Here is a 27,181-nt window from a genome sequence, read left to right on the forward strand (position 1 = left end):
CGCCCTTCCTCTTGAGAGAGCCGTGCTTTAAGCGAGAGTCAAAGTCGCATGCACAAATGCCTCTATGCAAAACACACTGCTTGCAACATCATGAACCACGGCAAGCGACTTAGGGGAATCATGAAATGCAGAACATGCAATGCTGCCACTGGTGATGAGGCAGGGCTGGTCACGTGACCGTGAGCATGAGCAGTTCCTCGGCTCTGGTATGGGAGAAGGCAGGGAAGGAACGCAGCTTGGGGAAACTAGTTGAGGCAAAGAGGGTGAGTGTCTCTGTGGTCAGTGATGCTCGCCTCCTGGCGGCATAGTGACAGGACAGTTTAATTTCTTCTATCTCCTCCAATAATGAACAGATTTGAAAAATTATTCTGGTATAACATTCCCTAGACGGTGGCTTATAAAACAATTAAAAATAATTGCAATGGAGCCTCATGAGGGGCCCTTTAAGGGTTCATGACACAGCTTTTAGGTTCTCCATGTGTAACGTAACCAATTAAGAGTTCTAGCCACTACATAGATGTTTTTGCAATACTGCTTTAGCAGAACACAGGCATGGAAACACAAAAAACAGTGCTTGTGGCGACATCTGGTGACACAATGCTCAACCAAACCATGTGGGACTGTTAATGCTTCATAGGGCTCTGTACGTGCATCAAACAATGTAAAAGTTTTCACTGTGGCACCAACTTCCCAGCGTTACACTTTTACCTGCCATCCTTTTGCATGACACAGAAACATTCCACCCCATTCTGGCTTGAACAAGGCGTTCCAAGAGGTCCGTACAAGCACTGAGATTTGCATTTCTTATCTGGTGTTTTGCATATACAGTAGTGTCAAAACGGATATGCACCAGCTAAAACTTTCTTGTATCTCACTGCATTTGGCATCAGCTTTATGCAAAGCCTGCATGAGAACACAGGATGTGAAGGTATTAGATTACAGGCACATGCTACAAGCAAAACTATTTTCCAATTTTTCTCACACATAAACTGCTTATTTGTTGAAGGAATACTTCGACAAAAGAACACAAAACAGGTAGAGCACAAATGTTTTTATATTATAGCATACTGGAGCAGTGAATCTTTTACTCCCCACAAATCTGCACAGGATTACAAAGCATTGAAAGGTAAAACAGTGATGCAGTGTGCACGACTCTGTAAGCACCGACACATGCGTACAGGTCTGGGGTGGTTCTTAGTGTGTCATGAGAAAAAACACTTGTACTGTACATACAATACATTACTATTAGAGCTTTTATGGCTACCATAGTTTATGACGAAATTTACCTTCTCTTTTTTTTTGTATTTCTGTACATCTATGGCAAAACTGTGATAGTGCAATGAAACTTTCAAATCATAAGAGGCTTGCTTGTCAAAATGAATTTTTATTATGGTTCCTGTTAATTACTGTCAAATATTATAGATGTTTGCGTTGTGAAACAGAGGTGATGAGGCACACAATAAGGTAGTAATTTTTAAAAAATGAATGCTCAATGAAGTATGCTTATTAAAAACGACTATGTACAACAGGGCTGCACACAATGATGTTAGTGTGGATGCCTGATGAGCCAGTCTAAACGTCATCTCCCAAATGGGTAAAGAATGTTGCTGCTCTTACTTATAACGGGGCAAAAAAGATAAGCATCCAAACAGCAGTCACATGCAAGCTATAAGCACACATACATTAAAAAAAAAAAAAGGCTGTAATATGTTAAGCAAAATAATTAAAAAATAACCTAGAAAGAATGGCACAGATGTGCATGCATGTACAGAAAAGAGCACACTGCCATGCATGCCACATCTGCGGCACGGGGAAACCTAGGACAACAGACTATCACTTACAGCATGAACAGTTTTGCTCAGTAAAAACAAGCGAGACGTGTCTCTTCTTATATACACATGTTGACAATGTAGCCGTAAGTCATGCGCACATAACGTCATGTACCACTGAGGCTTCCGCATGTTTTTGTGCAAACACCAAAGCACCACAGCAATGTCACATGTTCGATGTGGGTTTGGGAAAGAGTCACAGGTCACACCACTGAGTCTGTTTGCTTGTCGTCGCCCCTCTTGTGTTCTCAAGGTACACCCCAGAACCTACGTCGTCATGGCAATGGCCGTCCGTCCACGACAACCACCTCCAGAGGAAGCCTGTCGCAGCGCTCGGGGAGGCCATGCCGTCGTTCCATGACTGGTCGTCCCTGTTCGAAGACTGGAGAGATGGAGGCAGCGGGTGCTGCGCAGCTGCCCTCTTAGGTCATATCACAGCACGTAGTCTGTCCTTGGGTTTTCTAAGGGAACAGCTGCTATCACTTCTTGTTTTTCAGCTGTGAATACACCCATTCCAGCCCCTGGTATAAGCTGCAAGGAAGCAAGCAGAAGATATCATACCATGACTTTCTCCACATAGTTTACAATCACGGCTGTTGATAAAAGTAAAGTCTCTCTGCTTGTTCAGAATGCAGAACAGAATCGAAGCAGAAAAACAAGGAGCAAGGCAGGAGACATAGGACGTTCATTGTTCCTCTGCACTCGTCGTATGATGACTTCAGAATTCACACTTAACCAGGCCACTAGTCTCCGTTAATGCTGTTACTTTCTGTTACTATAGTTGATTTCCGTTAATTTGGTCTTGACAGGACAGACAAAACTGATCAAAGTAGCTGGTACCACTGCTTCATTTCAACACATCACTTCTTCATTTGGCAGTATTTGCCCGGTTCTTATGTGCTCCCGAATCAAATGCGCACCCAAATTCATCACCATTCAGCACCATAAGTTTGCTGCCCAGACAGCCTCTAGGAAAAGAAGTCCCTATACCCATAAATTCTTTTTTATACGGTTTGTTTCTTAATATTTTAAATTAGCTGCTCCAGAAATCGCTGGCTAACCATGCCGTATTTTCGGTACAAGGTCACATTTTTTCCTTGAAGCCTAATACAAAGGATTCACCCACCAACATAGGAGGCAACACCAATTTCCCTTATTCTGTTACCCAAACCACACATTCAAAATTTAGCACAAGAGCCCTGTAATATATATATATAAGTATTCGCAACGACCAGCTGCGCTGAAGTCAACGCTATATATTACCTTGCACCACACTTCAGAAAAGAATCTCACAGGCCACACTAGGGTTGCCAACTCTCGAGCGAACAAAGTCTGGACAGGTGGGGGAAGGGGACGGCTGGCGACAACTGACCCTGTCAGTGCCAGGAGCCACCAGTCTGTACGTGCAACAAAGTTTCACGATTTATTTTGTCCTATCATGTTGCTATTTACAACAAGAAAGATGCTTCATCTTGTCTCGTCCGTCCTCATTGTCTGTTCGCACTGTTCAATCCAGTAAGAGAGGTGCGCTAGTTGCCTCGCTAACACGGCTACCATACAGATAGAGGTACTACTGTGAATGGTTGGGGCCTACAACAGAAGTAAAAGCATGACAAAAAGGAAACTGCCTTTATGTTCATGACAATGCAAAAGAACATGAAAGAGAAGATGAAAGAGAATGTGCAACTGGGCTGTCAGACATTATAAAATATTGATCGGTGTCCAGTAGTAAAAATGCCAAAGTCGGGACATTTGAACATGCCGACTGGGTCAGGTCAGGAATCGGGACATTTACTCAAAAGTCGAGAATGTCCCACTAGATTCGGGATGGTTGGCAACTCTAGCCTACACTAATGTGTGGTTGGTTGCACGTGATGGCATGAGATTTCAGAAACCTTAGTGTTGTACACTATTTGCAACTCACTTTGTCAATAAGTCCAGCACCATTCCAACCAGCTCATTGATTTCAATGAAGCCCTCACAGCTTTTCTTTATATCCTGGCTTAGCCGATCCCTTCAATAAGTTGCACACACAATCGCCTAAAATAAATCTTACATTTCCTAGTGCCACGTAGGGAATCAGTGATGGCCAGAAGGCGCTATGGCGTTTTCAGTGTGCAACTAAAATATGCTGATGCCATCCGGTAGTGATGCCAAGAATGATAACAAACGCGCGCCTGTATCAACGCTTGCTAATGCCTAACGCATCCAGCCAAGCTCTCTCCGTGGTCATGCACGTTCTCAGGAGTGCGTGCACTCCTACGTTCTGGCACACTGGTGCCCAGTCAGATAAGACACTGGAAACGTGTGCCTCAACGTGAGTGGTGAATTTGATGACATTAAATCAAAGCATTTCCTACTAAAACATGCTTTCTCTGCCCACTAGGCTGTGTCTTACGGTGCTGCTGTCAGCTTGCAAAGTTTCAGCGCTGGATGCCCATAAGCAAAAGATGTTATCACTTATATTACCCTCAATTTTTATACTATACACTGTAGGAAGCAGCAGACTGCAGTAAAATAACATGAAGCTCTTACTTTCTTACTTGGAGAGGCAAATGCAGTTTTTATCCAAGCTATACTAAGCCAGGGCCAGGAATAAAGCTTGCATCTCAGGCCTGTGCACATAGGAAATGCACCCACACAAAATATTTCTATTCTTATGGTTCATAACAATGCTGAATAGCTGCCGTGGTGGCTTAGCAGCTATGGTGTTGCGCTGCTAAGGATCAAATCCCGGCTGTGGCGGCCACATTTCGATAGGGGCGAAATGCAAAAATGCCTGTGTCCCGTGCATTGGGGACATGTTAAAGATCCCCTGGTGGTCAAAATTAATCCAGAGGCACTACAGCGTGCCTCATAACCAAATCGTGGTTTTGGCACGTAAAACCACCCGAATTCAATTCAATTTAGCATTCATGAATAGAAAATTCAGTCAAGCAAAGCTTTTGCAAATGACATTGAAACAGGCTGGTACAGCTAAAACTAACCCTTCGCCTGTCAGCGCACAGCAGGCTTGAATTTGCCACCGGTTCTTCTTGATGGAGGTCAGGTTGAGCTGCTCGGAGATCTCTCGCGGTGACATGCAGCCCTTGATGTCCTGCTTGTTGGCGAATATGAGAACTGCTGCCTTGGTCAGGTCCTGCAAGCACATAGGGCAGGTGATCAGAGTGGATGACAAGCTGATATTGAAGAGGACAAATGAAGCTGTGACACATTAAGAATACAAAAGAAATTCTTTCCGCAATAGCCTGCCTCCATACCTGCCAACCTGCGAACTCAAATTCTCATGGACGAAAGTGAAATTGGCTACTCTGGATAATGGGAGGGGATAAATAGGACGCATAAAAAAAAAAAAGTTTACCCTCCTCACGCGCCACCTGTGGGATATATACAATTTATTGACGACGATTTGCCTATAGATGCAGCACACAAGCAGCAGCAAACTTGGAACAGCATCGTTGCTCATAGCGACAGTTGGTCACAGTGACTTCTTGTAGAATTTACTGTAGCAAATTTCGCCTTCTCCAGGAAGCGTTTGCTCGAAACGGGTACCGCTCTGGTGTCTCTTTCACAATCGTAAAGAAGACTCTCAGTGTGGTCGGAGATCGAAGAGCAAAACATTTTCGCGAGCAGAATTAATTCTCCATAATACTTGATGAACATTTTGCAAAATTATAGCAAGACAGCAAAGGTTTAGCGTTGTGTCAAACATCCTCGGACAGTGTTTCAACTATACGTGGGTGCGACATGTTGGTGCAACACAGCACCTAAGGCAACCCCTGCTGGGCAGAAGAAACAGTGCCCTGGCAGCTACCAGGCGTCTCATAACGCTGCGGGATGAGTGCCACCAGTGGTGTTGCAGGCATCACACCTCGATGGTGCACAAGATGAAACTGATGGGAAACTGACGGCATCAGTCAGCACCCAGTGAAATATCAGATAAATGTTAGCTTGATGTTTCCTGCTCAGACCAGCGCATACAGACGGCAGCTCAGCAGGAACACTAGCGTGCTTATAATGTGCGTGCACACAACACTCATGCCAGCAGCGAAAGGCAGAACGATGCCTAGCTCAGTGGCCACTAAGGGAATTATTTGTGTGAAGCATTGACGGTGTGTCCACTTCGCTTCATCACTTTTGCAGCCAAATTCAATCCATGTCTGTGCTGTCAGCAGGATAGAACAACAACGTGAACAATGTGATGGTGGCGTTAACAGCGCACATGCGACTCGAGCTTCCATGTAATTGCTATAGCAATAAAATTAGCCCGACCTCATGTCCAAGGGACCTCCTAGTCAAGTGCAAGAGAGACCTCCTAGTCAAGTGCAAGAGAGATGGTACACCACAAAAGGTTAAGCTGATCCTTTTGCAAAAACATGGTTAGCATTTGTACCTTGCAAAACAAGCAACTTTATTCTTTTAAGCAAGCACCAACTAGTGCAACAATGTCTTCTTGAAGCAATTCTTTCCCGAGACATCCCCAAGCTGAGGTGGTTTGTGCTTGCATGGCAGACGAGACTAACAGGGAGATGTAGACAAGAAATGAGAAGGAGAGGGATAAAACTATCGATTGGCACTAGTATATATTTTACCTTTGAAGGGCATTTGCCAATGCGCTCTTGACCTGCCACGGCCTATACGTAGCTATAACATACACTTCAGTAGTAAATTAGTCCTTTCACAAAAAGCAGAGGTTTGTTGTGTCAGAAAACAGCACATATGTGCAAAATGGGCAAGCATCGATGCCACTATAAGGTTGCTGTAGCAGTTCGCTGCGCCTGCACAGCTTACGGGAAAGGATTGCTGAGGCTAAGTAAATGTTGTTTAGATTAAAAATAAAGCATTATATTGAACTTGAAATGACAAAAATTATAGCCTATCAGCTTCTGAAGGTTTATTTTACTAGCAAAAAAATAAAAAGAAAGAGAGAGAGAAAAATAGTAATTAAAATCTCCAAAAAGATAAAGAAATCTCTAGTAGGTAAAGCTTTGTAAAATTTCATAGTCTTGAACTTAAAATACCATGTCGATCATAATAAAATTTTGTAATGTAAATCAACGGTGTAAACAAACAACAATACATCATAACGAGGAATTTACACTTCGCTTTAAGTATGATTTTGCATTTTGCATGATTTGGTGCAATTTTCCCCCCTGCACAGCACTGAACTCTTCATATAAGGTAACTGAAGGTGACTGCACATGCTGCCGAGGTTAAGCATGCGAGAATTTGCATGCAAAATGCCACAAGCAATTCAAAGACAACCCTGCTCATGCAACATGCTCTAAGTAAGTGCTTATTCGAATTCCCTAATGTTTAAATCAACGAGCATGCCAACCACTACACAAGGGTGTTTTAAACCAAATGAAAATTGTCAACATCAATCTACTGTTCCATTGGCGAACACTACCAGCAAAACTCGTTATTAGAGTATTGAGCGTGTAAAGACAACACTGCAGCCTACACAGCATTTGCCACATGCTCCATTATTCAAATATCAACATAATGACAAGTCAGACTATGACTGCTTATACCGAGTTTGGCCGCACTTGTTGCAACCTGTGCTATCACTTCAACGTTTACAAACAGAAGCGCCTACTGCTTGGGAGGGCATTTTTTAGACAATCTTGCACAAATCACTTCATAGTTGCACCATCGGCACTGTCCCCGGCCTTAAAATGCTCTCTTGCTGGAAACCAATAACTGGCAATTGATTGCTGAAAAAAGTAACTGAATTACTGCTAACTTTACCCTCAAGAATGTCGATTGATCACAAGCAATCAATCACTTTTTGTTCCTTACATACAAATTAAGACAAATTAACAAAGTCAACTGCGCAACAGCAGAGGTCAGATAAGTTTACCTCATGCGAAAGCATCTTCCAGAGCTCCTCTTTCGTCAATGGTAGCCGCTCCCGATCCATGCTGTCCACCACCACTATGAGGAACTGCAGAACAGGAAGAAAGGTAAGCACAGGCTTCAATTGAAAATTACAGTGTCATGAAATTCAAGAGTGGGCAGGCTACTTTTATGGGTCCCAAGTGATGTTTAGAGCAAGATCCACTGCCATGGTGGGTTTTCTGTACCACAATCCCATGCAACACAACTTCAAGTTCCAGGAATTTTTGGACGCCGTCTTTTTATGCTGCCTGTGATTCAATTATGAAACGGTCTCATTCTTCTGACGGAAATAAAATGCTACCATTGCATTGTATCACATAGTGATAGCGTACTGAGAATGACTGCATTGGTGACACCTCTCACATTAAATACCAGAATAATCGTCCCTTAAATAGGCTAACAAGGAAGAAGAAGTAGAAGAAGGAGAAAATAAAAGGTGACCGAGAATAACTGCTTTGCTTTTAAGAAGTGTAGCTGAAATGTTGCTCAGATTTACTTTGTTTCACGTTAGGAAAAAATCCAGCAGCAATTGCTTCACATTTCAAAACAATGTTTTATTATTATGTAGAAGAATGTTAACATTTGTGGGAATAAAATAAGCAAGGAGATGCTCAACAGTGGTATGTTACTAAGTGGCTCATCACAGAAGCAGAGATCTGCAGCGATTTCATTTGTTGAGTACGAGGTCTGTTACAAAAGTATCCGACCTTTGGCCGAAGAAAAAAAACTGGCATAACTGGAGCGTTAGAAACTTAATCACCCTCAAAGTAGTCTCCTTGGAACTCCACACACTTCTACCAACGGTGCTGCCATTGTTGGAAGCATTCTGAGAAGGCCTCTTTCGGAATGGAGTTTTGCTCAGCTGTCCTTGCAGCCATATTGTCCTCTCTTGTCTGAAATCGCACTCTTTTCAATGGCCTCTTGATTTTGGGAAACAGCCAGAAGTCGCAGGGGGCCATATCAGGAGAGTAACGAGCCTGTTGAACTACAGGAGTCTGGTTTTTCACCAAAAAAGTCTCAATCAAGTGTGAGGAATGTGCAGGAGCATTGTTGTGATGGATGCGCCAATTTCCTGTTGACCACAACTCCGGGCTCTTGCACCGCACAGCATCACGTAGGTGACGGAGGACATCCCTGTAGTACTCTTTGGCGATTGTTTGACCCGGTGGTGCGTACTCGTGGTGTACCACACTGCGGGAGTCAAAGCAAGCAGTCAGCATCACTTTGACGTTGCTGCGCACTTGGCGGGCCTCCTTCGGTCTTGGTGACGTGGAATGCTTCCACTGTGACGACTGTGATTTAGTTTCCGGGTCGTACCCGTACACACAAGACTCGTCACCAGTGATTATGGTGTTCATGAAGTCGGGGTCACTGTTTGTGGAATCCAGCATGTCCTGTGAGACTTCAACACGAAGTTGCTTTTGCTCCACCGTGAGCAGCTTCGGCACGAATTTCGCCGCAACTCTCTTCATGGCCAAATCTTCGGTCATAATGGAATGTTCAGTGCTGATGCCCATCTCTTCTGCAATTTCTCGGATAGTCACACGACGGTCCCGCATCACCACAGCGTCCACTTCGGCAATGACCTGGTCATTTCGGCATGTTGATGGCAGACCGGAGCGTGGCTCGCTCTCTACCGATGTGCGGCCGTCTTTAAACCAGTTGTACCAATCCTTAATCTGTGTGCTGCTCATAGCATTGTCACCGAAAGCCGTCTGAATCTTCCAAATGGTTTCCACTTAGCTGTCACCCAGTTTCTCGCAAAATTAAGATGCAGTAGCGCTGCTCCAGTCGTTCCGTCGATTTCCTTGCAATAAAATGACCGACTTCGCACACTACCCCACTAAAATTCCAGCGACTGACGCTATCGGCAGGCGGGAAAAAATTCGCGCGTGCGCACGAAGGTTCAAGGTCAGCTGATGCTGCAAGCGCGCTTGTTTCATCGCCATCAGGTGTTCGAAAAAAAAAAAAAAAAAAGGTCGAATACTTTTCTAACAAACCTCGTATTTGACTATTAAAGTGGACGTAAGTGTAACATATATCAGCATTTCCAGGATGCACGTGTGTTTTACACTGCAGCAGCAGCTCCATAATAAATGTGAGGGAATTTTATAGACGCACAATTCGCAGGAGTACATTCAGTCTCTTTAGGCCCTGGCTGCCACATTCAGTATGAAGCCTCCCCAGAGGGGCAACTTTAAAAGGACACATTGTAATTGTCTACTATTTTTTCTCATACCCAGTTTATTTCGCAGTCATGTTTTGTTTCGCTGTAATACTGCCTTTCTGTTTTGAAATGACACTTTTTGGAGCTACTTCTGTATGGTACACACACTGCAGGAAATAAAAGAACAATGCAGCATGCATGCACAATCTGCTTGCACCACGACAGTGCAGTGCAATGCGAAACAAGAGTCAAGCTTTGAGCGTTTGCACACCGTGCGTGCGTGCGTGTCTTTAAAATATATGCCTGTTGACAGCCTGCGCTCATGTTTCTCTGGTGCTGTCCCATTTTTTTGCTCAGTCTCCAAGAAGTAAAGCCATGTGGCACAACCACTGGCGACACCAGCATGACACAATCATAACCATCGGAATTAATAAAATGTGATAGCGGGTCACAAAAGTAACAAGAACTTTGACAGAGTGAGTATAAATGTCCTTATCTGGCAATGATTATTACATGATCAATAAACATCAAATGAATACCACAGACATCACACACCAGAGCCAAGATCGTTAATTAGTTACTTGAAGAAGATTAGTTCAAGCAGTGATGTGCGATCTCGGCTTAGCAAGGTTCTAAATGCACTGTAGAATAATAACAAGGCATCTGTGAAAATGAATTGAACCAGGTTAACAAAGTGGCAAGTGTGGAAATCGCCCCTTTTGTTCTTTATTTTTCTTCTGGTGTGCTAAGATGATCCGATTCCCTGTAATGCATGTTCAATGCTGACAATAATTGCGTCAGTGTGCAGAAGCTGGGTAGTTGTGCCACAAGTTAACTTTAAGTGGTAGGGAACGAGAGCACACATGAAAGGCTGCATGAAGGCTCACTAAGGTCTGAAATATACAAGGATAACAGCATCCATATGAAATAGTCTAGCAGAATTGGAGTTTCTTTTCCATCTCATGAGTGAACCAAATTTTGAACAATGAATTAGATTAGTCCTGCAGCTTGTGTGGCCAATTAACATAACGGACAATATTGTGCAGCAGAAAAACAAATATACATTGAGCAAGAAGGCATCATAACAAACTGCTACAATAAAATAGCAAGCATGTGCTTAAATTATTTAACATACGAGGACAAGTTCAGTAAAATTTTTTTTTTTTTTCAGAATAGGAAAAATACACATCCATCTTACAGGGCACATTTTTGTAGGCAAATCAGTTTATAACATATGTAAAATTGTTAAAAGTATGAGTCTTATGCCAGCACTCATAATGTTAATTTAGCTAATCACAATGAAACAGTTTTTGGCAATCACATAGGAGAGGCTTTGATCAGTGCAATGATCAAAAACCAATGAGATCTGAAGAATCCTGAGAGTGTAATGATGAAATAACCAACCAAAACTGCACTCTTCTGATAGATATGCCTTGTTATAAATGGAGTCATATCAAAAGTTTTTGAACAATTTCATTTATCGTGATTCATTGCACATCCAACTATGTGAGGAACAACAAGTGTGCCAAGTTTAATTTAAAGACATTTATTGAAAAAGTTGTGCTTGTTGGTGTATTGCAGAATTGTGAAAATAGAGGCGTCGAAAAAATCAACAACTAAGATTTTAAACACACACAGTGTGTACAAAAAACATGCGGAAAAGCTAAAATTTACCAAATTGTGTTGCTTGTCTCTTCCTGATTCTTGTTTTTGTCTAATTTTACCCACGGGGCAGGGTAGTAGCCAGGGGGGGGGAGCTTCACGCACCCCCCCCTCCAAAATTTTTTTCTTGCTGGCATGCCCCACCGACCAAAACAACCACCGCGGTGCCGGGAATCATTCTGAATTTTGTCTACAATGTCTTTTTCACGCTCGAAAAGACATTTCGGCACGAACATTGCGAACTCTGGCTGGATTTCGTGGCAACGCCCTTGCACCTGGAGTCACATAACGCAAGGAGCCCCATCCGAGCACAAACTTTAAGGGCTTTTCGATAGCGAGCGGGCGTGTTGCGGCATTTTGCAGCGGCCGCGGAATCTACGGAGTGCATGAATTTCAATTCTGAAACTTTATAGTATTAAGTTCTCATAAACTTTTGACGCAAAAAGTGCACTGACATTTCCAAAGCCGTGCTTTTGATTTTCAATTCTGGAACTTTATGGGTTAATTGTTCTTGTAAAATTTGGCCAACCTGCGCACACTGGATCCCTCATGTCCACGCCGTTCTAGAAATGGAAGCACGTGTTTGCAATCTTTCACACACACAATACTAAATATCACTGTGACTGTGAGCTGGCAGCTGATAATTTTCTCCAAACATTTTCAGGAAACGCGGCCAATGTAATCGATCAGCTGGACCAGAGCAGGCAAAGTAAAATAAGAGAAAACAGTAGAAAGTTAACTGCAGTTCTTTTTTTGCGGGCGACAAAGTCTGGCTTTCCGTAGTCTTAGGAATAGTGGTCCTATGAATTTAAGCAAAGCCCCCGCTGAAAATACTGGTATTTTCAGAGCGCTTCTTCGCATGTGAGCTGATTGTGGAGATACATATCTGAAGAAGCATTTGGAAAGTTGACCCAGTAATGCCTCATATTTAAGCCCAGATGTACAAAACCAAATTATAGAAATTTGTGGTGAAATTATCAAGGGAAGCCTAAATGCAAAAGTAAATGTTGCAGGCTGCTTCTCCATATATTTGCTGACGAAATGATGGATGTTGCTAGAATCGAACAGCTTGCTGTTTGTGCAAGGTACCTAAACAAGGATGCCAACGACATTGAAGGAGTGTTTTTAGGTTTTAACACCAGAATAAAAGCCCTCATTGCGGCTGCCGGTTCTATGTAAATGTGCACAAACTGCTGCAGATTCTAATGACCCTTCCAGTGACCACTGTCAGCGCAGAGAGAATAATTTTTAACATGGGATTACTAAAAAACTACTTGCGTTCTACAAAGTCTGAGGAACGCATGGCTACGCTGGCGCTTCTATACGCCCACAGAGACATCGGCATCAACGTGTCCGAAGTCATTGAGCGCTTCGCTAAACTCCCCTGCCAAGTAAGTTTGTCCTTTAGATAGTGAAGCAGCAAAAATCAATGCACGTAAAGAGTTCTGTTCCTTCAAGTCCGTAAACTCATTATTATGAGAACGTATGACTGTTCATTAGCTTTTAAAACCGCAGAAATTTTCACCGTTTATTCTAACAGTTAGCATCGTGATCAAAATTATCATGCGAATACGAAAATTACGAGGACATTAATAACCAATTTTGACCAACCATGCTCATTAAAAGCCAGGCCCACGCGGCGTTTCCCAACAAACAAACTCGGATGTTGGGTAGTTCTACTTGCTGCATCATCTGTGGCTTTCGTTTGGCCTTCCTATTTAGCTACCTGCTTTTACTTCTTTTTTCAACCGAAGCAATACCCTTCTTTAATTTTAGGTGCAGAATATTTGTTGCCGCTCTGCAAGCAGTTAAATTACACATTTTCGTACTGATTTCTGCATTATGCCTCTATTATTCTACCCATATGGTGCTGTTGCCACCGCAGCATGGCCCAAGTACATATCACAATTTCTGCGATCATAGTTTTGTTCTTGCCTGGATCGTCTGTCTTTCTATGCGTAAAGTTTACTATCTGTGACAGCGCAACATGTTTATTTGTCTTGTTTGACGCATTATATACAGTGACGTTTGCTTAAATACGTAGATTTATTGGAGACTTATACGCATATTTAAAAATCTTGTTGCGAGGTTTTGTGTATACAAGCAGTGAACTTTGTTTCCAGCGACACTTCTTTGCCCTTTATCAAGTTGTGTCTTCGCATTTGTATATTCCATTCTATATTCGCATTTCTAATGTATATTTTGCAGAATTCCTGCTTTTTATATGTACGCACTGTTGCGACTATAATCTCGGTGTAATTAGACTACACGACCAGTAACAGCTGCTCCTGCACAATCTATTGCAACAAAGGACAGCGTCATTGAGGTTTTTCCCTGGCCGTTGCATATGTACATTTTTAAAAATGTTAACAAGGTTCTTGAATGACAAACATTCATCAAAATATTTGTCCTCAATTTGCACTCTTCATGGCCTTTACGTTTTTCATATCAGCTGCATGCACTGATTTGCTGGTTTCAAACTGATATAGTTCTAAAGTTCGTGTGATATTTTCTTTACTTATTAAATAGACAAAAAAAAAAAAAAAGAAGCGGAAGCATTGATATTAGTTATTTCTGCCATAGCGTTTGCGTTTGGGACATACGAATATATTCTTTTATGAAAAAAGAGACATCTTACTTGACAGTGTGCAGTGTTGAATAAATTGTTTGCAGCATCTAATATACAATGGCATTGGCAATGGCAGGTATTATTCATGTATTTGATCCCTCGAAAAATTCTTTAAGGAGGAGGCCGCGCTGCAACGTGAGCCCCCCCCCCCCCCCCCTGAACAATATTTCTGGCTATGCCACTGCCATGGGGCACCTCAACTTTCTTTTTCTAGCTTGTTTTGCAGCATCAGTAATGTAATGGGAGGACTTCGCATTGAGCGACCGGTGCATCGTGAGACAAGCTTTGATTGTGTAAAGGCCAAGTTCTTTTCTAACTGGTTTCAGAATATCTCGTGAGCCTCTCGACGTTGATGAAATGACAGACAGCGCCAGATATAGCAAACGTGAGAAGTGCAAGATTGACGTAGGTGTCTTTGGTTGCACATTTCCAAATTGTACCATTGAAGCACTCATTCAGAGCAAGACAAAGCTCAACAGAATGCAAAGATCTAAGATTGATTCATTCTAGTGTAGAGCATGACTCTAGAATACTGCAGCCACCCTCCACATTACCAAGCTTCAATACACTTTCTGAACAACTCCCGTGCCCGGGTCCATCACACACTATGGTCCTCGTGTACTGATTCTCGGCAAACTTAAAAAAATAGAAAAAAGTGTGATGTTTTACGTGCCAAAACCACGATTTGATTATGAGGCATGCCGTAGTGAGGGACTCCGGATTAATTCTGACCACCTGGGGTTCTTTAACGTGCACCCAATGCACGGTACATGGGCGTTTTTGCATTTCACCCGCATCTTTGTCAAAGTTTCATTTCCCTTGCCTTTGCACTTGGAACTTCACCTTTCTTCAGCTACTGGTACAAATGAGAAAAACTGCAGTGTATAAAGACAACCAAGAATAATAAATTTATTGTTCCGTCGCCGCGTAGAAATCCTGCAGAGTGTAAACGTGTCTTAAACCTTATGCATCCCCATTGGTAGAGTTTCTTTCATAATGTAAACGTGCTCAAAATACCTTTGAACTCTTATTACTTGTTTAAGCTTAATAATAACAAAGAGCAAAAGGAATGCTATATAATTAAGGCACCATTATGTTACGCATGAAACCAGTACTTCCAGTTTCGATTTCACAGGCGCCAGGTGTGGTTACAAATTTTGCTATATCTAAACAAAGAAACAATGCAGGTAGATAGTTTCTTCTGTAATACCGATGAATTGTACATCTAACTAAGCAAAAAATGAAATAAAGTAAAATAAAAAATAAAAAAAGAGGGTTTTCAATTTGGCCTCATACCCATAACTGAATTCACATGTAAACAAATATTACTTGAAAAATAAATTTGAGCAATGCTAATCAGTTTGGTTTGAACCGGAACCTGCTCTTTTCATGCCCTTTTATCTTTATTGTGGAGGCGATTGCCCCCTTTACTCTGTGCAATGACACACATTCTCTGACAATGGCAACAAGACCAGCTATTTGTCACAAACAAAATACTAAGGAAATCTATCTCTTAACAAGTAACATGGTTCAGCAATACAAGGCTTCAGGTTTCGGCCCTCTCAGCATTTTTCACAGAGCATTTCTAGTACGAAGTGCCAGACCGTTCACACTTTGCTTTTTGCAATACCATTTAATGACACTAGGGACTCAACAGGCTCAGCCACATTCAAACTCAGCTTCATTAGTGACAAGAAAAGGGAGAGCTAATGTGGCCACACCTTGTCACAGGCAGCTGCAGACGAGCCCCATAGAGGCACAGGCACATAAATCAGGCCCGCGTTTGCGCAAGGCCCAGCTGTCAAGCACTAACGGTCTTGCGAGGAGTGAGACGGGTGTGCAACTAAGCCTCCAGGCAAGCCAGGTGTTAATGTTACTTACAGAGGTGCATGAAGCGCTGAATGGTAACTGAAGAGATGAGGCATACTTACAGTAATGACAAATGAAACACAATCACGAAATTAGAAAGAAGAACACCTTTTGCAAGTAATAACTCAAGAAACATTGAAATTTACTGTGTTTAGAGTGACTATTAACTTTATTGCACGTTTCCTGTAAACATATGTGTTTTAACGTGTCTAATTTTGTCAAATGGTTGCCTGCCATTGAACCCTTTAGTAGCCACTGGCTATGAGCCCAAGCAATGTTTTGTGTATATTCTGTAGTGAAAAAAAAAAAAAAAAATCAGGCAGCACTATTAATCAACCGCCAAAGGTGGTACAGGCCTTAGACTAAGCGTACAAACTGAGATCATGCTGACATTAAACATGCTATTGGCAAAAGTAGAAACAATTGTCCAAGACTGTAAATATAAGAGCCAAGACAGATGATGCACAGAGAACTGTCACCAAGAACTGTCACATCATATGAACAATAAAAATGCCACTAATATTTTTTCTGTATCCCTGTGCTTTGAGTGGCCTCGCTCTGGAATCTGCTAGCCTCCTGGTTAGCTCGGACAGTAGAGCAACTGCCTTGGAAAAGTGTCGGTCTCAGGTTTATTTCTTGGGCCAGTATGATTTTTCTTCAACTGTGAAGCTTTCTTTCCAAGAAACCCATGTGGGTTTCCCTTGTAGCTTCATGCTAAAGTTGGGTGGCTGACAATCCTTTTATCCTTTCATTCATTAACATGAAAATGTGAAGACTACAACATAAAGATATTTTTATATTACTGATAAAAAAGCCTGTCCATTAATTTTATCCCTTTCATTCCTTACTAGAAGTGTAAAGCAGTAATTGTGGCAGCTCAAGCTAGCCTGACTTATCTGCCCACCTAATTCACAAAGCTGTCTGCATGGTTGTTTTAGGAAGTTAGCTACAGGACAGCGCCTTACCTGTTGCATCACTGGTAAATAACTGGCCAACACATAAGTTGTTGCTGAATGGCAGCAATGTGCAATTCTAACAAAACAAAAAAAAAAAGTTGCGAGGACAAATGCACACAAGTGAACTTCTTAGCAACCTAGATGGGAAAAAACCCCCCTTTTTTTTTTTTTCATGATTTGTACAATAAGCTAACCCAATTTTCCTTGCATCATTTGAGTAGGATTGCGCTAAGACACCAAATAAATTTTTTTTTTGCTTCACAGTGAACATTTTCAGCTCTAATCCCGGCCGTGGCGGCCGCATTTCTATAAAGGCGAAATGCAAAAACGCCCGTATGCTTGCGTTAAAGTGCACGTTAAAAAACCCCAGATGGTCAAAATTAATCCGGAGCCCTCCACTACGGCGTGCCTCATAATCAGAACTGGTTTTGGCACGTAAAACCCCAGAATCAATCAATCAAGCTCTTCTATCTGTGGCTGTACCTAATAAATTGGAAACGCACATTGCTGAAGCAGTATCTTGACAATTCGTGATATCCTGCAACTACTCCAGCCAAATAAAACATGTTTTCTGGTAATTCTGCTATTGCCGCAGATGACACGTCTTTACGGTTTATACTCATTGGTACACAGATATGCCAACTGGGCAATAAGACTGCCAGGTTAAACTTCATCCTGACAATGCATGACCATGTATGTGTATGCTGCTCAGAAAGATACTCAGTAGGCAAAAAAACTGCCTATGTGTTTCTAATGCTGCATTTATGCTTTCAATAAAGCATGCTTTTTTATGTTATGCAGTGTAATGACAATAACAAGCAAATGTGAAGACTACAATGTAAAGATATTTTTCTATTACTGATAAAAAAAGCCTGTCCATTATTCAAAAAATATTTGAGAAACATTCAACATCTGATTTGATTCACCGCCAGCACTACTATTCAATTTGCATTTCACTCAGTTTCAAAAATTGCTATTCACAGACCCCTAGCTCTAGCTAATGGGAGTTGCTGCAGAGAGCACAGAGAATAGAGATCCCACATTAATCTGGTGACTTCTGGGTGGTTCAGAGAAATACAGAGTAAACCGCATTGGCAGCCACAGAGCCTCTGCTCCGTTCATATTCCATACAGCCCCATGGCAGCAAGACACAGGAGTGAGTCGGTCCACTCAAACCTTTGGTCAACAGCAACACGAGAGCACTGGGACAGCACACAGCCTCTCATTCAATGCTGTGCACATATTCATGCAAGGTATCCACCCTCACACAAGCCACAACAGACAGCAATCCTGTGTCACTGCATACTCTTTCCCTGTTACTAAGCAATTGCACACCGGTGCACACACTTACTTACACAGTGAGTACGACCAGAAATTTACAGGCTCTTGCCCATATAAAGTAAACTGTGGGGTTTGCCCTGCTCACCTCAGCATTGCTGTAGTATGTGTTCCAGGTGGCTCGTAGAGACTCCTGGCCACCCAAGTCCCACATGATGAAGTGAACATTCTTCCACACCACTTCCTCCACATTGCTCCCTATGGTGGGTGATGTGTGCACTACCTCGTTCATCAGGCTGCGCCACAAGAGAAAAAAAAATGGAAAGGCACTCAATGGTCGTTCAGCTTCACAACATGTGACGGCAACACGAAAACGACAGTGGAAACATTCCCTTCAGTAACATGTCGTACCCTAATCTCAGTCAATTAATTTTACCCTCCTGCACATTGAATGTCTGCTGACCGAAGATATGTAACAATCAGAAAGCATTCGTATCCAGAATAAGTCAATACCGGATCAGTGTCATTATGCAACCACATTTACAAACAAAAAGACATTGCATACTGTGCATATATTAAAATGTCTAATTGCTCTATGCACTATTCAAGCAGTATAAAGCAAGTTTTTTTTTAAAATTCCAATTGAAGCCAGGGCCAGGATAATGTAACAATTCCAATGCTATTCCTTTCATGCTCCATCAATGGTCCAGGCGGCGCTCAAACAACATCAGCCAGACCAACAGGATCAGCCTGGTGTGAGTGGTGGGTGATAAGAGAGGAATAAAATCAAGCAAAAGGTATCTTTACATTATACCAGCCCAGAGTGCATCTTTCTTAGTCTCTACAATGAGGATGGTCTATTTGTATACACTCTATGATGACTGACAGGCGGCTGTAGCAGACAACGCCTGAAAGTCTGAAAGACAATGATGAAATATGTGTAGTCTTTGAAAACCAGCAACCAAGGATGAAGGGAAGGGGGCAGACAAAGACAATCATATAAGTGGACAGGCAGTAGCAGAGCTCTCTGCAGGGGCTGTGGTCTTAAAGTGCTAACATCCCCAGATGAACATTGCTCTAAGCAGGTGACCCCAACAAATTTTCAGTGTCTGACACCGAATGCAGGACGGGTGCTGCAACATACATGGCCAGAAAGTGGAGACAATGTAATTTGATCAGCAGCATGGATTTCAAAGTAAAATGGCAAGTGACAAAACAGAATAGTCAAGAGGTTGCTTTGTACTATACAGTACCAGAAAATTTACATGACATTGCACGCTAAGGACAGAGTAGCAGCACAGAGGACGAAAATGTGTGAGAAGGGCAGGGCAAGTGCTAACAACCGTTGCGCAATGTTAAAGGGATTAGAAAAATTACAGAAGCTTGCTGAATAACTACGCACTACGGCATTCGCATCAGCCCAATGTCAACCAGGCTATTAAAAAAATTTTCAACCTTATTTGGTCAGTCTCCTTCAAAAGGTCCTGAATCACCCCTCGGGCTTGATGAAAAAACACCGTCCGCAGAGAGCTTACATGTGACCCAGATTTTGCAGTTGTGTGCGGCGCGTGGAGCTCACAAGCAAAACGCGAAATTACCTTTTTTTCTCAAATGCTCCCTTTTTAGCAGAAGCCTGCTCCTCACTCTTTACTGGATGCTTTATTTTGTAATATAGCAGACTCCCATATGCAGCTCCTATTGGCCAACAGTTGACATCAATCAAGAAGAAGAGTGTTTGGATCGGTGCGCTTCTTCCTACTGTTACTGTGTATATTTATTGATGCAGCTTAATAAACACGCTCACGTAAGCGAAAATCTGCTTTCTAACCTTGATAATAATTACGTACTTCTCGAAGAAGCCGACTATCGCCTGCTCACGCTTGGCCGCGGCCGCCTGCGTAGGACTCTCGCTAATTTCAACTAGTTTTGAACACTCAACAAGCCTCGAATCATAGAAAACTTAAGCGTGCACTCACTCCTGGCTACTCCTGGTTAGATGCTTTGGTGGACTTCGCTTTATATTGTCACGGTACAACACCAAGAGAGGACTCAGAGACATTCTTCAGGAACAACAAGACAACCTATTCAAGCAAAACAGATCAGAGACACATCCTTCTTCGTCGTCGGCAAAATCCCACCGACCCACTAGACGGAGTCCGTTAATGCCCCCCATCGTCGTCGTCTGCCTAGAGCACATGCGTCAATATTGAGCTAGTGGTAGTGCTTCAAAATGGGCAAGTTGAACATGGCTACTATCTGTTGGTCAAGCTTGTGCAGGACAAAGCCAGTCCACACGACACAGCACAGCCAAACTGGAGCATATGAGCACGAGCGCGCACTCAAGCCCTGTCGTGCAAAAAGCAAACGTGCATACCCCCTACAGTTGCATGTAGGTGCGGTCTGCTACATAGCGTAGATACCGCGGCCACCACGACGAGTCTCTGGTTGAGTGCACTGCGGCTTGCTGAGGGCAACCGCATTTGGCGTGTTGTAGGCATCGAAATTGGAAGCAGTGGCGTCTACGTGAACATTCAAAATCAAATTTGAACTGCGTGCCACGACATTCATTCAGTAGGCAGAGCGTTATGAGCATCATTCTATTATTGTAGCGGTTTCTCTACACGAGTACATAGCTCATGCATTTTCAATCAAATTTTTTTGTTGTTGATACGCACTTGTCGCGTTGGTATGTCATCGTGCTGTTGTTTTCCATGCTGCATCTACATTAGCAAAAAACCATTACAAACTCCCTCAACATTCTGAGATCCTGACCTAACTTTATTGATCTGTATGAGCACCTGGTGTACCCTTAAGTGCTATAAATTTGTGCAATTTACAGATGGCAAGTTTTCTGCGTGTTATGTGCAGCAAAGGAACTTGGTGCTATAGCCAAGGGAGCAGCAGGTACCAATAAAGGTTTCACACCACTCATTTCTGCTTTCTCTGTCCTTTTCATGCATTCATTACACGCACAATAAAACAAAATGAATTTTGTTCCTGAAGACCATCTTTTAAGATTCGTATTATAAAGCCATAGCATATCATAATGAGCCAACAAACAATAACACCAAGGACAACATAGGGGAAAATTACTTGTACTGAATAATTGAATTAAAGAAATGATAAATTAATGAAAATGAAAATGGATGAAAAAACAACTGTCCGCAGGTGGGGAACGAACCCACGTCTTCGCATTACGCGTGCGATGCTCTCACCATTGAGCTACCGTGGAACCGTTTTGCCATCCACTTTCTGGGGTATTTATGTTTTACAACTAGAACTAACCCTGGGAATGTTAGCCAGCGCCACCACTCACAAACCATAGGGCGGATGTGGAACATCCTTTATGCCGCAGGCGTCATGAGCACGTGATCTTTTTGGGTGATGGCAACTGGTCAATAAACCCACATATGCTACCTGAAGGCATCATTGTTGCCGGATTCGAGCCCTCGTTATGTAGTGACTACGTTCACTAAGCAGTGACTACGGAACAGGCTGTGCTTCATTTTTCTTCTCTAGATGTGTTTATTAAATTCACATTTTATTTTAGGTCCTCATTTTGCATCATTAATAAAAATTATTCACTTAAAAATAATTCACTATCCTTTATTGCGCAACCTATCGCAATAAAGTAAAGGTCAGTCGCCCATTGCTGAGCGCCCTACATTTTGTTGCAATAGGCTGTGCATTTGAACTCTGTTCAGTGCATCACTAAGAATTGCGCTGTACCTCAATTTTCCATTAAAACAACAACAAAATATAAATACTGGGATGACAACTGCACTGACACATATTGAATGGCGCAAGCGCATACACATCAGAAAGCTTGTCAATTTAAGGAACTGTCAATTTCTCACATATATAAACGATGTGGCCGTTGCATTCACGACAGGTATATTTCCAGGACAATTAGGAAAAGCGTTCAGACAATGCTTCTCCAGCAATTAATATATGCTTTTATGCTGCCTGTTCCATAGGTCCGGCAACCAAGTTATCAATTAGGGAGTAAACAGCTCTTTGTCCAAAAGGCAGTGGCACTCACAACTGGTAGAGTATTGTTGTCTTGCCAGCATTGTTGAGGCCAACGATGACAACCTTGTGCTCTGAAAAGCAAGCACAGGATCATGGTAAGCCCCGATATTCATAAATATCAGCACACACAGACAAACTGCAAAGCTGGAGCTTACAGGCCAACTGAAATAAAATCTCACTTTGGCAAAATTGGTTATAAGTGAAAGGTATGTGCTACTGAATCAATCTTGGCAAATAGCTTCTCAGCAGACAACACACACACCTGCTGATTAGCTGATGAGGAGCAAATCCCGGCACACCGTCAACGAGATTTACAGCATGCTGTGGGCACTGCCCAATTTTGAAAAGGTGCCAAACTGGTTCTGAATATTCCAGGTTCTATGTCGTCTGCGGCGAGTGGTAATGGTGGTGTTTTTTTTCTTCGTTTTGGTATTGGAAATTTAAATTTATGTGAGCCTTCAGCGACGCATCATTTCGCACTTAAAACGTAAAATTTTGCGTGCAGATTGCTCTATATCTGCACTACTTGAAAGTAGGCTTTTTAATGGGACAAATATTTCCCGTAGTTGGCCTTTAAGGACAGCCACAAAACAGCTGTATAAAATATGCAATATTGTAATACTGTAATACCTGTAAGTACCGTGAACTCACGTGAATTCCACTTTAGCTATCTCCACTAATCTTCTTATCCAAGCTACTTCCATCTATAGACATTATTATGCTTGCATAATTATAACTGACAATTCTTTTTTAAACAGGTGACGTGGCTAATCCAGTTTCAAGAGGAACAAAGGTAAGTAAACGGTGGCTGGCTTTAACAGCTCAAGCTAAGCATGTATGCAATCCGCGCTATTTGTCCAGAACAGTTAAAACAGTACAACACATTTATGCAAAGAAATTCATGCCAAGGTAAGCAGCAACTTTCTTTTCCTCTTCTTACAGTGAATTGAGCTAACTGTACAAATAGTCGCACAGTGGAAAACCACTAAACTAGCACTTGCATACTGAACTGCTAACAGATCAGATTACAGAATGTAGAAGGGAACACACTGAAATTTCATTCTGCTAGCCTACGCTACCAAGTTATTAAATTGAAAAACAAGAAAGCTTGTTTATCCTATCGCAAATGATAAGTACCAGTGCAAATGTCTCTGGGCAAAAAAAAATTCAAATGCTGACACATCATTCAACAAGCAAAGCGCTTCAGTGCAAGGGGGCCACAGCCGCGTACAGCTCAAATCTAATCACGAATGCAACTTGACCATGCGATGCGAGCCCACTGACATTGATCAGTCCTGCTAGGAAAAAAATAATCTCAAGCTCATCAAGAGAACTGTTCTCAAATTACACCCCTGGCTGCGGCTAGGCACATGTTCCGAGTCACGAGGGCTTCACATGCTGTGCCCGTACGCCTATGTGGATTGTGGATGTCGCAAGCTTAAAAGCCACTTGTTCCCAAGCATTTCACGTAGCAATGGCAGCACGCCTGCTGTGAAAGGCATACAAGTCAGTAAGTCAATTATACATGCCAATGCCATCCTCCTATTCCATCCCCCTATGAATAAAGTCAGCAAGTGAAAGAGCAGCTGTATTTTTGAAGCACGAACCTCTGCAGCAACTATGCTCATTTTTCTTTTCTAATTGGACTTTTTTTCCACCCCCTTTTAGCAGAGGGGAATTCCACTAGTATACTGGAGTGTGCCCAATGTGAATCTACGCTATAGAAACCAAAGGGAAAAGAAAAAAGAATGCAAATGAACCAATCCATGCCTTTTTCCTTTTTACCTTTTTATTACAAAAAGAAAAATCTTGCCACTATAAAGAAACCTACAATCACTTACTGTCATAGAATTACGCATGTCTGCCTACACATTATACTACATGATAGAGAACATTGTTAGCTATGTAAAATTGAGCTGGTTTTGGTTGTTTTTTTAGCACATTTTATCTAACATTTGCTAGAGAGAGTGAAGCAGATGTCTGGATGATGTAGTGCACTGTCTTCATGTTGCTTATGTATGTTCAGTTGTTCCAGCAAATGCTCATTTGTAGTCGGCACATGTGTCTTGTCTCCCTTTTTTGCCTTGGCTTTCATTTCAAACGCCTTTTTAAAGATGGAATTTTGGTGTATACCATATTGTCGGACAGAAATGGGTACACAAATGATCCGCTATACTTTGCCATGAGTTCTGAACACAGTAAGAACCACCAATGCTGTAGAAAATTGCAGTATACACAATATTAAACACCATATATTACTTTTGTGATTTCCAAATTTCAGACAAGTTATATGTATTGAACAATTCATGAATTCTGTAGGATGTGTGTTGCACAAAATCTTTTTTTTTTCTTTTTTTGTACAACTTCTTTTGTATGCTGTATGCTAAGTGCTGTACTCATTTTTGTTGTATAGATATATGCGAGTGTTTGCTGTATGCCATGTACAAGGGTGCCTCAGGTTTCCTTCAAGCGAATTTGTTGCTTTTTGCCTGGGCTATCACACCAAAACATGGCCACATGCACCTATCAGCCACAGTGCTCCTCACAATGTTGGGCTGTTTCAATATGTACATACATATTACTACTGACAGTATGCATAACTACATACATAATAAGTGCCCATTACAACCAACAAATGCGCACAATCAGACGAAAACGGACACATTTACAATATCAAACAAGACTGTTGCAAGTGATTTGTGATTTATTTCAACAAATTTTATTTCTAGACACGTTGGGCTGCTATACACTTTGATCAAGAGGCAATTTAATGAAGTTGTATTGTTTAAAATCTCAAAGAAAAAAAAAAAGAAAGGTGTAAATCAATCAGTGTGACTGTCAGCCTTGACAATTGTTGCACAAAGCTGTCTGATTGACGGTAACAAGGTTAAAAAGGTAAATGGAAATTTTCACACACGGTGCGACGATTTTTCCACACACACACACACACACACACACACACACACACACACACACACACACACACACACACACATATATATATATATATATATATATATATATATTCTGCTTTCATGGGAGGCCAGCCTGTGTTAACGGACAAATATTTTTTTCGTGCCCGAACTGCGTGCCGTCACGGCCAATCCTTTTATTTTTGTAGATCAATTTGAGATTACGCATGGGGGACGCGTTTTGAAGCCTGCGCAATGTATGGACGATGCAGTGGAACCGCAAACAGATGGTCTGGAATGCAGCAGGAACCTAGACAAGGTCGCCGAGGCGCTCGACCCGACGCACCGACGAAGGCACGGTGCACGCAGCTCGCGCGATCGGTTAGCAAGCCAACAGCTGACTGAAGACACGCGAGGCGTTCAAGGTCTTGCCATACTAGAACCAGTTCTGGAGCGACGACGTGACGAAATCATCTCTGTCCAGCGAAGCACATTCAAAATTATGCCCTGGCAACACAGCACAGCAAGTTGTGCTGTCGACACCAACAAACCAATTGTTTACGCCTGCGTGCAATAAAAGCAGCCTATTCAAGAAGAGCTATTAACGAAAACTGGATCGAACGTTTCGATTCGACAACGCATTGCCCCACATACTCGAACTACCTAAGACCCGGATATCACCGCCGTTCCGTTGACCTTTGCGACGGTTCATGACGAGAACAACCAAACGTCGCGACCGATTGTTTCTGCAACAGGTGCACCGTTCCTGCAAGTCTGACGTCGGCAGGCCTTTGTGCCGAGCACGTCGATCGTCCGGTGCTGACGCCAGGCGACCGGGGCTTATCTCGCGACGACTGGAAGCGGAATCCATAAACCGTAGCAGCGCAGGCCCGCCCGTTCCGCACAAGAGCCGAGTCGCGATCAGGCAAACAATGTGTCGATGGGGGATCGCTCCTGACGCGCTTTCCTGACCTCTGACGGGGTAAAATGAGCGCTCGCCCGAGAACTACACAGACGTCAGAGGCCGAACGAATGCGCCCCGCGGCAAATCGCCGCCTCTGCGTCACGGCGCGCACACAGGGGATAACGGCTTCCGAAAAGATGCGCCCCTTCGCAGCAGCAGCTGTAGCAGCGTGCGACTGGTCAGCAGCAGCTAGCGAGGCTCTCTTGGCCGCTGGGGAAACTGGGTCAGGCGGAAACCATCTCACCGCGACCTGAGAACGCTGGAGCTTTCACAAGCAGTACTTTCTTTTGTCGCGACACAGCTGGGAGTACATAGATGATACACGCGAGTCATGGCCCGCTGTCACGCTTAGCTAGTTTCTTCCGGGGCTTTGCAAGGGTTAACCCCAGGAGGAGCCAAGAAAAGCTGAGAACCTGATTAATAGAAAACGGCATCCGCGAACCAAGATGAGCAACTGAGTACCCAGAAGACCAAGATATGATAGATAAAAAGCAGGCCACATTGTTACCTAAGGCGATCTAGATAAGATAATCTAAGTCTTAACTGGCAACCACTGCATGTGAGACGGTAAACAAGGCAAGAAACTTAGCTCGGTCCGACGCGCAGGAGCTTCCCGACAAGGCGGAAAGAAACATGCGCGATATCGCGGGACCAAGTTTTGAGTCATCCACCAGACAAAAGCACTCACCTTCGTTTGTGAACAAGCTCCACAACTTTGCAAACAGTATCCCCATTTCAACACGTCCGAAGCACAGCAACCAGATGACGGCGAACCTTATCAAACGCCGTGAACTTCCATTCAGCACAGCGGAAACCCCACTCACGAAGCAATCAAAGCGATCTCGTATGTGCCGTAAGGAGTGGTGTAGAGGAGCACACAGAGCAGCGCTGGTGGCGCTGGCGGCGGTGGCTCACTGCTAGATGGGATAAACAAAGGAGCGCTGAAGCCGCTGCCTTGATGCTTTCGTACAAGTCGTATAGC

At 42.8% G+C, this 27,181-nt stretch overlaps 1 protein-coding gene across 1 annotated transcript; it reads right to left on the minus strand.

Moving 5' to 3' along the window:
• Positions 1–1,049: 1,049 nt before the first annotated feature.
• On the minus strand, positions 1,050–27,110 carry LOC119441897 (ADP-ribosylation factor-like protein 5B). The gene is made up of 6 exons (XM_037706546.2): positions 26,888–27,110; positions 22,334–22,394; positions 18,440–18,587; positions 7,693–7,776; positions 4,817–4,968; positions 1,050–2,360 (listed from the first exon to the last, which is right to left on the minus strand). The coding sequence occupies exons 1-6, from the start codon at positions 26,931–26,933 to the stop codon at positions 2,309–2,311; spliced, it is 543 nt and encodes a 180-aa protein (XP_037562474.1). The 5' UTR covers positions 26,934–27,110; the 3' UTR covers positions 1,050–2,308.
• Positions 27,111–27,181: the final 71 nt, after the last annotated feature.

This window comes from Dermacentor silvarum, chromosome 2, assembly GCF_013339745.2.
Source record: "Dermacentor silvarum isolate Dsil-2018 chromosome 2, BIME_Dsil_1.4, whole genome shotgun sequence".
In the NCBI taxonomy this organism is placed as follows: domain Eukaryota; kingdom Metazoa; phylum Arthropoda; class Arachnida; order Ixodida; family Ixodidae; genus Dermacentor; species Dermacentor silvarum.